Source organism: Trachypithecus francoisi, unplaced genomic scaffold (assembly GCF_009764315.1).
Source record: "Trachypithecus francoisi isolate TF-2019V2 unplaced genomic scaffold, Tfra_2.0 Lachesis_group2, whole genome shotgun sequence".
NCBI lineage: Eukaryota > Metazoa > Chordata > Mammalia > Primates > Cercopithecidae > Trachypithecus > Trachypithecus francoisi.
In genome coordinates this window covers 105,923,295-105,936,548 of record NW_022681465.1, presented here as the reverse complement: position 1 = coordinate 105,936,548, position 13,254 = coordinate 105,923,295, and the positions used below count along the sequence as shown (strand labels likewise).

General features: G+C 36.1%; 1 protein-coding gene across 5 annotated transcripts in view; it reads left to right on the top strand.

Moving 5' to 3' along the window:
- The window catches only part of CERT1 (ceramide transporter 1), a 148,985-nt gene that overhangs the window by 121,735 nt on the left and 13,996 nt on the right, over window positions 1–13,254 (top strand). For all 5 annotated transcript variants that reach the window (XM_033179897.1, XM_033179895.1, XM_033179898.1 and 2 more), the window contains 4 exons: window positions 6,039–6,134; window positions 9,066–9,198; window positions 10,373–10,443; window positions 13,015–13,143. In XM_033179897.1, the coding sequence (XP_033035788.1) occupies window positions 6,039–6,134; window positions 9,066–9,198; window positions 10,373–10,443; window positions 13,015–13,143 (429 nt within the window). The remainder of the gene's footprint in view (window positions 1–6,038; window positions 6,135–9,065; window positions 9,199–10,372; window positions 10,444–13,014; window positions 13,144–13,254) is intronic.

Sequence of the window (13,254 nt, the reverse complement as noted above, 5' to 3'; positions counted from 1 at the left end):
CCTTTTGTCCATAGGAGCACATTATTGTTGTGGTAATTATTTCACCCCTCTCCCTTTTTTAGTGTACAAGTGATACATGCTAATTTTAACAGAACTTGAAAGTAGAATAAATAAAATTAAAATAATAGTTCACTAATATTCCATTTATCTTCTGTCATATATATGAGATAAATATTAAGGTGTATGTAATTATCCATATGTGCCAGATTTTAAAAAATCTTCTACCAAAATAGGTAACTGTATAAACTGTTTTATAATCTTTATTTTAAACTTACATTTAGGCCCATCTTCCCATCAGTAAATACAAGTCTATATGTCTTTGTCTATGCATATGCATGGCTGGATTTACCTACTCACCTAATATTGAACATTTAGCTTATTTTTGATTTTTCTCTGTTGTATATAGTGCTACAGTGAGCATCCTTTTATATACATCTTTGCACCCTTATCTAATTATTTCCTTAGAATGTATTCCTAGAAGCATAATTGTGGGAACGAAGGCCGTGAACATTTTCAAGTGTTTATTATATTATATTATTTTATTTTTATTAATTTTAATACAGGGTTTTGCTTTGTTCCCCAGACTGGAGTGCAGTGGTGAGATCACACTCACTGCACCTTGACCTCCTGGACTGAAGCGATCCACCTGCCTCAGTCTCCTGAGTAGCTGGGACTAAGGACTACAGGCACACGCCCCCATGCCCAGCTAATTTTTTTATTTGTAACAGAGATGAGGTCTCACTATGTTGCCCAGGCTGGTATTTTATTTATTTTTTAAGAGATAAGGTCTCATTCTGTCATCTAGGCTGGAATGCAGTGGCACTATCATAGCTCATTGAAGCATCAAGTGATCTTTGCCTCAGCCTCTTAAGTAGCTTTTTATTTTATTTTTTGTAGATACGGGAGTCTCACTATGTTGCCTAGGCTGGTCTTGAACCCCTAGCCTCAAGTGATCTTCCCACCTCAGCCTCCCAAAGTGCTAGGATTACACGCCACAGGCCACAGCCAAGTTTTTAAAATTTTTACTGCCAAACTATTAATGAGAAAAGTTGAACCAGCTTACGTTCCCAGGCCAGTTTTCTATTGATATAGTAGCACTGAATATTGTAATTCAGTTAACTTTTGTCAATGTGGTAGACTAAAAGTGCTATGTTCTTAGTCATCTCTCTTTTGGGTTAACAGTACACTATTAATTTGTTATTAATAATTACTCTATCTAACAAGCCCCTCTGTGGTTTTGTGACTTTGTAGTAAGCGTATTTGTAGTTCTTTTTTTGAGATGGAATCTCGCTATGTTGCCCAGGCTGGAGTGCAGTGGCGCGATCTCAGCTCACTGCACACTCCACCTCCCGGGTTCAAATGATTCTCCTGCCTCAGCCTCCTGAGTAGCTAAGACTACAGGCATGCACCACAACGCCTGGCTAATTTTTTTGTATTTTTAGTAGAGAGGGGGGTTCACTGTGTTATCCAGGATGGTCTCAATCTCCTGTCCTCATGATCCACCCACCTTGGCCTCCCAAAGTGCTGTGATTACAGGCATGAGCCACCATGCCTGACCAACATAGTTGTATTTCTTTTACATGCCTAAGAGAAAGAGATCTGAGCTGTTTTTGAGCCCTTCTAGACTCTTTTTTTTTTTTAAAGTAGATGAAGTCTTGCTATGTTGCCAAGACTAACCTTAAACTCCTGGGCCCAAGCGATCCTCCCAAGCTGCTGTGACTACGGGCATGAACCACCATGCCCAACTTAGACTTTTATTGTGCTATCAAAAGGCAATTTTCTTTTCAGATTTCTGGGTAATAGTGTTAGAAAAATCCTGCTTGGTAGCCTCCAGAAATGGCATCATACTGAGTGATTCAGATATGAGATGGAAGAAAAGGTTAGAATTGGAGCAAATGTCCCCCTATCCCAAATGTATTTTTTTTTTTTTTGAGACGGAGTCTCGGTCTGTAGACCAGGCTGGAGTGCAGTGGTGCAATCTCGGCTCACTGCAAGCTCGTGCTTCCCAGGTTCACATCATTCTCCTGCCTCAGCCTCCCGAGTAGCTGGGACCACAGGCGCCCGCCACCGCGCCCAGCTAATTTTCTGTATCAAATGTATTTTATCTCTATGTTGTTTCATAGTTTATTAATTTGAAGATGCTTTGTATGTCAGCTAATCATTTTCAACTCTAGGTCCGGAAAAATCAAGGGCATGATTTCTGAAATTACACTTAGCCTAAAGAAAACTTAGAAACACTGTTCACCTTCTTCAGTGTTTTTAACTGAGTCTTTTTCATTTATAAGTGACAGGAGGTGTTACTATAATATTATTTCCTAGAATGTCAAATTTTGAGCCTAACAGCATGGTAAATTTGGCTATATTTGCTTATTGTTTGTTTGTTTGTTTTATGAAACAGTATTTCCTTGTTTCCCACTTCATTTTTTTTTTTTTTTTGTAGACAGAGTCTTGCTCTGTCACCCAGGCTGGAGTGCAGTGGCGTGATCTTGGCTCACTGCAAGCTCTGTCACCCAGGTTCATGCCATTCTCCTGCCTCAGCCTCCCGAGTAGCTGGGACTACAGGTGCCCGCCACAACGCCTGGCTAATTTTTTTGTATTTTTAGTAGAGACGGGGTTTCATCGTGTTAGGCAGGATGGTCTCGAATTCGTGACCTTGTGATCTGCCCGCCTCGGCCTCCCAAAGTGCTGGGATTACAGGTGTGAGCCACCACGCCCAGCTTCCCACTTCTTTTTAATATGTAGTGTCTTAACTGAACAGTAAAGTGAGCAGATTATTAGGTTAGATCGGAAGTGTCAGTCTGGTCACCAGTGCCCAAGTCACTGTCCCTATGGTAATATTGGTTACTTCATATTTTCCTATAGCAAACATAAAATTTGTTACAGTGAGATTTTTGCCTGTATACCTCTCTTCTTAACTTTAATGTTATTACCTCAAGGAAGATATTATAATGAATGAAGATTCCATGATGAAAGCTTTGCAGAGTTTATTACAGTAATTTAGTACTTCATTAGATCTTTAGTTTTTTAGGAGCATAGCACTGAATGTTTGTTTCTTTGTTGGACCATTTGAAAACTGGTTTTCCATTGATGCAGTGTAGCTATTACAGGAATATCATTTTTAAAACATTTTTATACAGCATGGCTGAAAATCGAACCTGGACCTGCCTCATGGCCTACCGTTGAAGGAATAGCATTTTTTGCCTACCTAGAAAGACAATGTTAAATATGCTTTCTATATATTTTTTGACTTGTGCTACCTACTGTGCGTGTATGTTTGTGGAATCTGGTTTCTTTTGGACAATACCACAAATCAAAAACACCTCATTTCTTAGGCATTTGAAATCCCTAATTCAGAATAATCTCCCAAACAGAAACACAACTACCTGCATTGTTTTTGACAAAAGAGCTAAGTAGCATTAAAAAATTACTTTAGGCCAGGCGGGGTGGCTCACGCCTGTAATCCCAGCGCTTTGGGAGGCCAAGGCGGGTGGATCATGAGGTCAGTAGATTGAGACCATCCTGGTTAACACAGTGAAACCCTGTCTCTATTAAAACTACAAAAAATTAGGCAGTCATGATGGTGGGTGCCTGTAGTCCCAGCTACTTGGGAGACTGAGGCAGGAGAATGGTGTGGGCCCAGGAGACGGAGCTTGCAGTGAGCCAAGATTGTGCCACTGCACTCCAGCCTGGGCAACAGTGCAAGACTCCATCTCAAAAAAAAAAAAATTTTTTTTTTGAACCCAATTCTGTTTTTTAACAGAATAAAATTCTTCTGTTCTTCACGTTCTTCTTTCACAAGTAACCTATTGAAAGTAGAGTTTATTTGGGGGAAGCATTTCTTTCTGTCTCTTATCTCATAATAAATACAGGTGTGCTTAACTGCTAGTTTCCTACCTCAAAGCATGTACTCAAATCTAAAGATTTTTAAGATTTTGGGATCTGAAGAGTGTAAACATTTCTCCTAATCACAGTGTGACACAGACAAATGAATCAAGCCAATGCTACTTTTATTTATACATAGTAATTGGAACTTTTCTTTTTGGAAACCAGATACATTTTGTATGTATTAGTAACTTGGAATCCTGCATTAGTTATCCTTGCTCTCTCAAAGCAGATGTTGAAATTATAAAGGTGCACAGTTTCTCCATGCAACACTGAAAGTTATATTTTCCAAGGCTTTGTAAAATTGTAGAATGTCCTGTTAAATTTCTGTCAAATCAGTAACTCACACTGTTTTGAGAATTATGAATAAAGGAATAAAATATTGTTAGTGTTTATTTAGTACAAAAGTAGATTATAGAATCTCAGCATTTTTATCAAAAATATTCTTTGTGATGGTTGACATATCAGGAGACACTTAAGGCCATACCTGCTTTCAGTAATCAAAAATGTATTTAAGATCCAGAAACTCGAGGTAGCAGAAGTATATATCACTATAACATATTGATAATATCCTTTGGTATAGAAAATTATATTCCCAGAGTGAGTTTCTTTTTTAAAACTGTTAATGAGGCCAAGGTGGGAATATGACTTGGGACCACGAGTTCAAGACCAGCCTGGGCAAGATGGCGAGACCCTGTCTCTACAAAAAAATTAACTAGGTGTGGTGTTGCACTCCTGTAATCCCACCTACTCAGAGTCTGAGGCAGGAGGATCCCCTGAGCCCAGGAAATTGTAATGGCAGTGAGCTATGATCATATTACTGTATTCCAGTCTGGGCCACGAAGTGAGACCCTGTCTCTTAAAAAAAAAAAAAAAAAATTAGCTGGGCATGGTGGCACAGGCCTGTAGTTTTAGCTACTTAGGAGGCTGAGGCAGGAGGATCACTTGAGTCCAGAAGTTCAAGATTACAGTGAGTTATGATTGTGCCGCTGCACTCCAACCTGTGTGACAGAATAGCCCTGTCTCTTGGGTGGGGGGTGGGGAGTTGATTATTACTTTGAAATATGTTCAAAACTGATTCCTGTTCTATATTCCTAATGAACAGAATAGACTTTATATAAAACAAATGAACTTTAGGATAAAATTAATGGAAGTATGATATATATATGTGTATATATATTTTTTCCAGCTCTTCTGTCTTCTAATATATTTATTACATAAAATGAAATTACTTTGTTTCCACAATCTTTGTATCACTTCAGTTCTCCAATAAATCTGAGAAATCTGGTAGTGTGAAATATTCAACTTTCTTTGCTTATTTACATAAAATGTATAAGGACAATTTGTGATAGTTAAGAGTTACATTTAAATATCAGTAAAAAGTTGTTATAAATTTAAATTTAAACATTTTTACAGGAAATTGTTAGAAATTTTAAAACGAACTAAAAGGTGATTATGTGTAAATGCTTGAATATATGAATATTAGCATTGTCCCTAAAAGAATTTAGAACAAAGAAACTGGAATCAAATAAATAAGAGTTTGATTATTTTTAAATTGGCTTATATTCCGTTGTAAAACAGAGGTTTATCAGTGGCATAAGGAAGGTTTTTCACCTTTTTTGTATTGAAATCTTTGACATATACATATGTCTTTGCTAATCTTTGTGTATCTTTGCTCATCTGAGAGCAAAGATGTGCTCTCTCTATATATGTCTTTGTTCATATCAGACCTTCCTGATATCTCTACGTAGTCTTAAATATAGAAACATTAGACTGGATGATCTCTGTGCCCCTTTTGTCTATACTCTTCCATTATTTTATACTTTAACACATCATCTCTGTTTTATGATATAGAATGGAATATTTCTTTTTTCCAGAAAATGCTTATTTTGGTCACTTGATACACATTAGGCCAATATGTGTTACTTGAGTGACCCATCTTCCTTCTTTTCATTTCTGTCTCCTGTCGTTAACCTGGATATCTGGACTATGGACCAAACTCTTCAAACGCTATGTAAAACCTCCTCACCTTTGTGCATTTGGTTGCTCAGCTACTAAGAGCACCATTTCTTAACTGAAGTTAACTGAATACCATTCTGTTTTAGAGATTATGACATACCTATTGGATTCTCATGCCTTTTTCCTCCCCTCACAAGGTTGAAGAGATGGTGCAGAACCACATGACTTATTCATTACAGGATGTAGGCGGAGATGCCAATTGGCAGTTGGTTGTAGAAGAAGGAGAAATGAAGGTAATTCCCTCTGAAATGTTGTAGATTGCCAAAGGCATCTCTGTTTCAGTCATATTATCATTACTATTGATATGAATAAGGATAGCACTTTCAACTTACCTTTAAAACAAATTATTACATGTGATCAAAGCAGTATCATATATTGAACAATAGAATGTCTTTTTGCTTTTCTAGCTTTGCCTTTACTAAAATTGCTTTATGATTGTAATATAAATATATGATTAAACCTTTCTGTGTTGACTAGGCCATGAAGAAAATAAAATTTGGAGAATTAGATATGAAAGGTCACAATTAGCTGATGGTCCTGTATTTGGATATTTCCTTTTGTTTTGTTTTTTTAACATACTGAATGTTGTGCCTAGATAACACTTTGTTTCTCTCCCTTTTTGGTCTATACCCTCCTTCTTTTCTCTTCTCTTACTGCACCTTTATTTGATGTTCAGACATTGGTCAGTTAATCTTGTTTACATCCCTAAACACAGAGACGGAAAATAAGAGCAAGGAATGAGAGAGGAAAAAGAATATTGACATTTAAAAGGTACTATTGGCCAGGCACAGTGGCTCATACGCATAATCCCAGCACTTTAGGAGGACATGGCAGGTGGATTACTTGAGCTCAGGAGTTCAAGTCAAACCTGGGCAACATGGTGAAACCCTATCTCTACAAAAAATGCAAAAATTAGCCAGGTGCAGTGCCACACACCTGTGGTCCTAGCTACTCAGGAGGCTGAGGCGAAAGATCCCTTGAGCCAGGGAGGTCAAGGCTGCAATGAGCCACATTTGTGCCACTGCTTTCTAGCCTGGGTGACTAACTAAGACCCTGTCTAAAAAAATAGTGTATATATATGTGTGTGCATGCTATTACTTGGCCCCATCTGATAACGTACTGAGTGAAGAGTACAGATGAGTGGTGGAGAAAATCAGAAAAGAAAGATCTCTGTGATTTGAAACAATTAGATTGTTTTACAATGCAGAGAAGCATTTGAACTGCATCTGGAAATAATAACAAAATTGTTTTTATTAATAATTTTATTAATAATGATGTGAGCAAAAACTTGAAAGCAAACTTTTTAGTCGGGATTTTTGCATAATCTTTGTTGACCAGAATTATTCTAGCAAATAAGATATATTATTAGATGCTGGGATCTCCTCTCCTCTTGAATAAGGAACAAATTAAGACATAAAATAAAAGAGACAGATAAATGAGATACCAGAATGTTAGCTATAATTCTGATAAGGTGATTGTAGAAAATAGTTTGAGATCAGCTGCTACAGGGTCTTGTTATTCCAGAATTAAACATGTTCCTGGCATTGCTGGATAATCCCAAACCTTTACTACAGAAGCAGGCCAGGATGTATGCTCTTTGTGGAAGAAAGGGTTGAGCCAGACCTGCCTTATTTCTTCTGTAGTCATCATTCAGTCACCGTAGAGTCACCTACCTCTAGGGAGGAGGAAGTGAAGCACTGAAGAGAAGCCAGGAGTGATGGTCTAGATGAAGTCTCTCCAGCTGGAATGAGGAATAGAAAATAAGTACTCCTACAGCCACAGTGTTAGAGAGAAATTGGGCCTAGATTATGGGAAGCATAAAGTTACTCTCTAAAGAGAATAGTCATTGTCTATAACAATTGTCTGTAACAGTAGATTAGCCACTGTATGAAAAGTATCTTTTTTTTTTTTTTTTTTGTAATCCCGAGTAACTGGGATTACAGGTACCCACCACTACCGTGGGCTAATTTTTGTATTTTTAGTAGAGATGGGGTTTCACCGTGTTGGCTAGGCTGGTTTCAAACTCCAGACCTCAGGTGATACACCCGTCTTGGCCTCCCAAAGTGCTGGGATAGAAAAATATAATTTTAAGAAGATCAAGCTGATAGGGAAGAAACTGGAGAACAAGCAGACTGCTTAAAAGAGTCAGGCACAAAGTGATAGCTGGACATAGTGGCTGGCACCTGTAATCCCAGCTACTCAGGAAGCTGAGACAGGAGAATCGTTTGAACCTGGGAGGCGGAGGTTGCAGTGAGCCAGGATGGCGCCATTGCACTCCAGCCTGGGCAAGAAGAGCGAAACTCTGTCTCAAAAAAAAAAAAAAAGAGGAAGAATAGTAAAAAGCTTACTAGCTGTGTGAACTGTAAAGGGAGGAATCAAAAGTCTAGAGTTTCTAGTTTGGGTAGCTGGGAAAACGGTGGTCCCAATAATATGAGTAATAAATATGTAGGGGAAGGTAGTCTGTTGAGAGATGCTGTAGTAGAAACTATGTGAAATGTCTAACAATGTCTAGCCCCATAGGTCCTTCATAAATTGACACTTGGTTCTCCCCCATGATACATGTTTCTTCATTTCTCAAAAGTATTTATCACATAATTATCTAAAGTAGCAAACTATAATTTTAAAATAATTAATTTTACTTATCATTTAAGGTATATAACCTCAGTATTTAAAGTAAGATGGATCTGTTATTTATGTTTTTGCCGTCTTAGCTTTCAGCCATTGATTTAACAAATAACCGAGTGCCTGCTGTGTTTCAGATACATCTATTCTAGATGTTGGGATACAGCATTGAACAAAGCAACCTTAATTTAGTATCTTTAAGGAGAATATATTCTAGCCAGATTTATTTGGTTTTCTTAGCCATCAGTCTTTGAGAATGTGGTAAATAATGCCTAATTCAAATTGATACGTTTATTTTTAAGCAACTCACAGTAAGTCATTTATCACATATGCATGTTTTTTATGAAGTTTACTTTGGATTTATAATTTTCAGTACTTTTTGTCTACTAATTTGAAATTTTTAATTTTCTTTTAGCAGAATATGTTCTATAAATAGATTTTCATAAAAATCTAAAGAGCAGCCATATTTAAAAGCATGTTTTCATGCTTTTATGGACTTGATTTTTAATTTTCAAACAGTTTTGGAATTATGTTATCTTTAGGTATACAGAAGAGAAGTAGAAGAAAATGGGATTGTTCTGGATCCTTTAAAAGCTACCCATGCAGTTAAAGGCGTCACAGGACATGAGGTCTGCAATTATTTCTGGAATGTTGACGTTCGCAATGACTGGGAAAGTAAGCTGTCATTATTAATATATTTTAATCTAATTATTATTTTGAATTTAATATCAAATCCAACCTAGTTTTCTGCATCTCATACATAGTTCACAAAGTCAACTTAGAAAGTATTTGGAAAATCATATAGAGAACTAACAATACGTTTATGTGGAACTTTTCAGTGTACAAAATGCTTCCTACTATGTAATTTGATCCAATAACCTCAGTAATCCTACAATGATAGGTAGTTATTATTGCTTATTTTACGTACAAATTAAGTAAAATTCAGATAGGTAAAGTGACTTGTCAAAGGCAACAAGGTGGAGAAGCCAAGACTGAAATTGAAGATTTCTGTTTCATCATCTACTTTTTCCTAAACTGTTTCCATGGTAAATCCTAGTTGAATCCTTTTGTGATTACTTTAGAATTATTATTATTTTTTAGATGGAGTTTTCTCTTGTTGCCCAGGCTGGAGTGCAATGACGTGATCTCAGCTCCCTGCAACCTTTACCTCCCCAGTTCAAGTGATTCTCCTGCCTCAGCCTCCCAAGTAACTAGGATTACAGGCCTACACCATCACACCCAGCTAATTTTTGTATTTTTTAGTAGAGACAGGGTTTCACCATATTGGCCAGGCTGGTCTCGAACTCCTTACCTCAGGTGATCCACCCGCCTCGGCCTCCCAAAGTGCTGGGATTACAGACGTGAGCCACCGCGCCCAGCCTAGAGTTATTCTTATTGTGTATTCCCCTTAGACACAAAATTTCCTAAGTATACTTCTCAACATCATATTTATCATTGGTAGTTTGACATCCCTTTTTCACAGAAATAGCCACCTAAGATTAGATATAACAGTTTATTTAACATCAATAAATTAGGGAAAAGGGAACAGTTTTAGTGTTAGGGAATTATTTGTGCCCGAGTGATGCAGTAGTGATTAGAATTGCTTTCTTGCTGAGGGAGATAGATATTGGGCCAAAGAAAATGAAGCTTCCTGGTGATGAGACCTCACATCCCTCATCTGTAACCACAATGCTAAGTGTTAGCTACCTTCCATTTGGAGGTAACCTAGATAGGGCAGTATCTTGTTCAATTTACCATACTGTCCATTCGTACTTGACTTTCATCATAAGTTAATTGATCACATTCTAGGAAAAGATAATTTATCTTTTTATTATTCTCTTCATTTCAGCAACTATTGAAAACTTTCATGTGGTGGAAACATTAGCTGATAATGCAATCATCATTTATCAAACACACAAGGTAAAGATCTCTTCATTCATCCTAAAAGAATTTCAATGTAGTTCAAACACAGACATGCAGATTCCCTAAAGTAAAATTGGGGAGGTTATTAAAAGGCACAAAAATCCAAAGACTTTATTAATGATTTATGAATGTCATATATTTGAAAGGTGTATCAACCTGTTCAGAGCAGAAATGTGTGCAGGCAAGAATCTGAGAGATACAATCTAGAAATAGAGTGCTTGATAAAGATCAACAGTTAGTTCCCTTTATGCAGTTTTTATTTTTAAAGAGACAGAGTCTTGCTATGTTTCCCAGGCTAGGCTCAAACTCCTGAGCTCAAGTGATCCTCCTGCCTCAGCCTCCCAAGTAATTGGAACTACAGGTGTATGCCACGCTCTCAGCTTTCTTTATACACATTTTAAATCTAGAAAAGAGCCTTCTGAAATACTGAAATACATTTAAATACCTTTCTAGTATCTAGTCTCTATTAAGAGGTAAATGATAGTTACCAAATATGAATGTGAATTATAGCTTCCTGTGACAACAACAATAAGGGTAATGGCTAGTACGGTATTAGCCTATGTTAAGACTAATAGATATAAAAGTAAGTGGATTATCTGAAGGCAAAGAAAAATCGCAGAGCATGACTTGAGAGGTTAGTCATACACCAGAGCACACAGAAACATAAATTAGTTCCCTTTCACCTTATTTCTTCTTCTGCTATTCTTGATATTTAAAATTATAGAATTAATATTTCTCTTGCCTTATTCTGCTCTTTCTTTTCTGAAAACTGCCCAATAACATAATGTGTATAGCATAATAAAAGGAATTAAAATTTTGGAGAGATCCACCAAAAACAATATTAAACATTATAAAAGAAATATAATGATTTAATAGGTACTTTGTTTTTCCAATTCAGTGGGTACTTCATTTTTCTTTTTTAAATGGTTTTTGAGTGCATTATATGAAAACATTATAAGTCTGTTGTGTATTAAGCTCAGTCTTGTCATCTGAGACATCTTATGTCTAATAATTAGGAGCCATACTTAATTTTACACAATAGCTGCTCAGAAATGCATAACAGTTAAGATTCTGTTTTAGCATACAAATTTTGAAGTCTAATTTGAAATCTAAAATGTAGTAAATGTCAGAATATTAATAAGTCACCCTATAATTGGGAATGAAGATAAATAACCAATAATTTAGAACCAAAAGAGCCTTATTATCTGAAAATAATCCATCATGGAAAACAATCTGCTGAAGGTATTCTACTAGATAAATAGTAGATGGAGAGAGGGTCATGTAAGTTGTATCAGGATTGAAAAATAAAACTAAAAATTATTAAAATCTTATATGTAACAAAATGTGTTACAGTTGCAATTATTTGCCAATTCTTGGAATAAGCAAATTGTCCTGGAATAATTTTTTCAAGAAAATCATATTACATTCACAATGTATGTAACCATACCACTAACACTATATCTGAAATTTATCATCACCCCAAACAGAAACTCCGTAATCATTTAAGCAACAACTCTCCATTCCCCTCTCCTCACATTCCATGATAATGTTCTGCTTAGACTCAAAGTCTATAGTGTTATTTACACTACAATATTTTTCCCTTTAAATTTGACTTCTTTTACAATATGGTCTTAAAAGAGGGCTACTGGTCTCTTGATGTTTAAGTCATTCTCATTCTTTAAATTTCTATCTTACCATCCTGTGGATTTGTATTCATCAGGTCTAAATTTGCCAAATCTTCATGTATTACTGTCTCCACACAAATTTACCCAACACTGTGTTTGTCAACTGCATGAAATTTTGTATCTTTAAAAAATGAATCATTTCATCTTGCAAATGATTTGTATTGTATGCTATTTATTACTCTCAGTAATCAAGAATGACACTGCATCATAAGGACTAGTCCAGGTACATATATGAGATAACCAAAACAGAAGTAACGTAAACAGGATAAAAGATTGTTGTTGGTTTTTTTTTTTTTCTCATTTAAAGGAGGTAGTCCCATTTATTGAAGACCTAGGCTCCATGTCATTCCCAGAGTGTATGTTTCCCCTTGCATACCTTAATATTGAAATACTCAATCTAAGTGACTTAGAATTCTTTCTAATGTGATTTGATTCAAAGAAGTCTTTTTTCTTTAAATCTTTGAATCTAAGCGGACCATAATCATGGAGTATGAGGAGAGAGGAATGGAAAGTTGTTGCTTAATGGGTACAAAGTTTCTGTTTGGGATGATGATAAATTTCAGAGAGCGCCGTATGGTTACACAGCACTGTGAATGTAATTAATGTCCCTGAATCGTACCTTAAAAATTAGTTAAAATGGCAAATTATACATGTATATATTTTACTATAATTTAAAAAAATAGAACATTATTCCTTTTATTATATTGTTCTGCAAAGCTATTAACTCTGTTCATAATTAATCATTTGGTAGATACCCTCAGATGCTTTCCATTTAAAATTTGAGAGATTTACCTTAAATTAAGACATTTATTGGCATTACATTTGTTTGTCCTGTTAGTTCCATGTTAGATCTGTTTTTCAGAAGATTTTTACTTCTCCACAGAGGGTGTGGCCTGCTTCTCAGCGAGACGTATTATATCTTTCTGCCATTCGAAAGATATCAGCCTTGACTGAAAATGACCCTGAAACTTGGATAGTTTGTAATTTTTCTGTGGATCATGACAGTGCTCCTGTAAGTACAATATATATAAATGTGTATAATAATTAAACAATATAAAGCTAAATACACAATGCAGGATAAAGACGATAAACACATCCCACACACAATACTTGATTTGATAAT